At 50.4% G+C, this 3,026-nt stretch overlaps 1 protein-coding gene across 1 annotated transcript; it reads left to right on the forward strand.

The window, feature by feature from the left end:
- The first annotated feature begins 1,264 nt into the window (after positions 1 to 1,264).
- Positions 1,265 to 2,097, forward strand: Ski6 (exosome complex component Ski6). Its single transcript, XM_050193484.3, has one exon. The coding sequence runs from the start codon at positions 1,341 to 1,343 to the stop codon at positions 2,079 to 2,081; it is 741 nt and encodes a 246-aa protein (XP_050049441.1). The 5' UTR covers positions 1,265 to 1,340; the 3' UTR covers positions 2,082 to 2,097.
- Positions 2,098 to 3,026: the final 929 nt, after the last annotated feature.

The following is a 3,026-nucleotide window of genomic DNA, read 5'->3' on the forward strand; positions in this document are numbered from 1 at the left end:
CGCGCACTGTTTCGCTTTCTCCGCGCGCGCGTTTTCGCACCGTGCCATGAGCTTCAGGCCGCAGAATATGAGCATTTGACAGTATACAAGCAACCATTGTTGCGTGGGCGCTATCAGAGCTGTTCAAAAATAATTATATTGTAGAGACTTCGATGCCTAGGGGGACTGTGATGTGCCGTCGCGACGATTCAATCTTTATTTTTCTTCTAAATTCTTTGACCTTTCAATATTATTTCTCGAGTTGCGTCGCACTGTATGTTTATCGGTGTTCTCAGCGTGCAATTTCCCGCTGCTCCTTTTTTGTAATCCAGTGCATTAATTCATAACACAAACATGACCATATGCCATGGTTTTTGAAAATGTGCTTCTTACCGCTGCCTTTCCACTCCACTGAACTTGCCAGTATCTATAGCATCGACAAGTTCATAGACCAAACCGTCATGACATTAGTCGGGCAGCGGACTCGGGCGAGCGTCTCAGTGCGCGTTTTCAGAACATCGCAGACCGGGCGCCGTAGCAGAAATCTTCCTCGCGTCTGTGCTTGCTCCATACCCGAGATGTAGCCGATGACTGTTTGCCGGTTTTATGTTTCGCGAGCCAAGCTTCACGCAGCTTCTTGTCCTGCAGCTACGTGTGAATAAGGCTGACATCGGCCTCCGTTACGTGCGTCCGGCCCTGCGGCACCGAGCAGTAGCCTACCATGTTGCGCGCCTTCAAGGGCAGCCACTACCTATTGTAGTGCTTTCAAGCGTTGTAAAGGAGAAACTCGAAGCGGGAAAATTTCGCCACTAAATGAGGACCGCAGCGTACGAGGGAATTTTAAACTCGTTTTCAGCTCGCTTCGGCGCTCCCGAAGCAGCCGACGCGGCCGCTATGTCCACGTGATCCCTCCTAGCACGTCACGCCGACGGTGGCGCCAGCTTTTCCAGTGGTGGAGCTCGAGGCCAATATCATGGAGCGAGAAGAGGGTAATAAGCTGGTGCCACCGTGCTGCTAGTCGGAGAAACAGGCCAACAATCGGACAGCAATGGGAACGGGCGCAGCGCGGCAGGCACAGAGAAAGTAAAGGAGGCACTGGCTGCACAGACGTGAAAGATAAGGCTTCTAGGTGGCAGCACAAAAAAAATTATTACACAGGTTGAACTTATCATTAAAAAAATGACTTTATGTAGCAAAAAGTGGTTATTCTACTATTATTTTTTTGCGACAATAGAACCTTCACCAGCCTTGACTTCTTCGTGAGGCACTAGGCATGCACTAGCAATCGGCACTAGGGGCATTGCAAGCGTTGCGGTCAACGCGTGCTGTAGCGTGCGCGTCCTTAGGAGTGTACAAACAAAATGGCGGGGCTTGAGTTGTTGTCTGACGAAGGCTATCGTTTGGACGGCCGAAAACCGTTCGAACAGAGAAAAATAGCGTGTCGATTAGGTGTTTTCACTCAAGCTGATGGATCAGCCTACATCGAGCAAGGTAATGCCAAAGTCCTTGCAGCAGTTTACGGTCCTCACGAACCGCGAGGCAGTCGTTCCCGCTCTTTCCACGACCGTGTGTTAGTCAACTGTCAGTTCAGCATGGCCACATTCAGTACTTTGGAAAGGAAGCGTCGACCCCGAGGTGATAAGAAGTCGCAGGAAATGACCCTGCACATCCAGCAAGCCTTTGAAGCTTCTATTCTGACCCAACTGTACCCTCGGTCACAAATCGATATCTTCGTGGAAGTGCTGCAGTCGGACGGAGGCACGTTGAGCGTTTGCATCAATGCTGCCACTCTGGCGCTAATTGATGCTGGTATTGCGCTGAAAGACTATGTGTGCGCTTGTTCCGTGGGTTTTGTCGACGGTGTCCCGCTTGTTGACATAAGCCATTTAGAAGAGTCCTTGCGTGGCCCCGAGCTCACAGTTGCCGTGCTTCCGAAGTCGCAGCAGATGGTTCTGCTTGAAATGACTTCTCGTGTTCACGTGGATAACTTGCAGAAAATGCTGGACGCTGCTGTAAAAGGTTGCATCGACGTGCATGCAATACTTGACAGTCAAGTGAAGGAGCACACAGCTCAAGTCGGTTCGTGCATCGGTTGGGAATAAAGTTTACCTTACTAGAGTTCTGGCTTGTACTGTTCCGCAGTCGCGTTGTCGTAACAGCGCATTTGTGGTCAGTGATTTTGGGAAATGTGAAGGTGCCCTGCAACGTTCCGTGCAGCAGCTCCGTTTTTTTTTTTTTGCTTTTCTTTCCCTGAACACCGCCGCGAAAGGGAGATGTGCCATAATGCGTTGCAGTAACGCACGACATTACCTTGACCTAGATGGAAACAAACGCTGCCAGAGACCCTGACCGCGTTAATGCGCTTAGCGACGCTTCGCATGACCGAACTCTGCTCAAGGTCCTCTGCAGTCAACAGTCCACATAACGATCGCCAGTGAGCGACGCTTCGTCACATGCTCCTCGTTTCCTATGCGCGCGGCGCGCACGCAGGACGCACTAGGCAACCAGGTAACTGCAAAGGATTTGAGATCAGAGCATGGGTCAGAGGCCGTATTTTCTAACAATCCATTTAATTTTTTTTATTTTTTTGCCATCTGCAATTGCAAAGATTGTCCCGATGCGGCGGTACACTGTAGCGACGCATTACCAGACTGAAAAAAGAAATAGTCGAGGTATTTACGAAAATGCCCCACATAACGTATTCGCAACTGCGCGTGTATCATCAAAAGCAAATATGACCTACGTCCGGCGCACCGACCTACCTGGCTGAGCAATAACAGACGGCAGAAAGAACAAAGGGTTTAGAAATAACTACTTTACAAAGAGCGCAAGCGCATGCTATAGCAGCGCCAATCGGTGCATGTCGGGAACAATATGCGGGATGCTCTTTTTGTGCGTGTCCTTGCGTCACTTTTCTTCGCTGTGGAGCGGTTCTGGAGCTATCAAGACGCTCCAACGGTTCTAGCAGCGCGAGCTCCGTAACATGTAGCATGGTGGTTTGTGTGGAGTTGTGTGCCGTTCGCGTATGTGGAGTGCAGCCTCAGTGC

This window comes from Dermacentor andersoni, chromosome 1 (genome assembly GCF_023375885.2).
Source record: "Dermacentor andersoni chromosome 1, qqDerAnde1_hic_scaffold, whole genome shotgun sequence".
In the NCBI taxonomy this organism is placed as follows: domain Eukaryota; kingdom Metazoa; phylum Arthropoda; class Arachnida; order Ixodida; family Ixodidae; genus Dermacentor; species Dermacentor andersoni.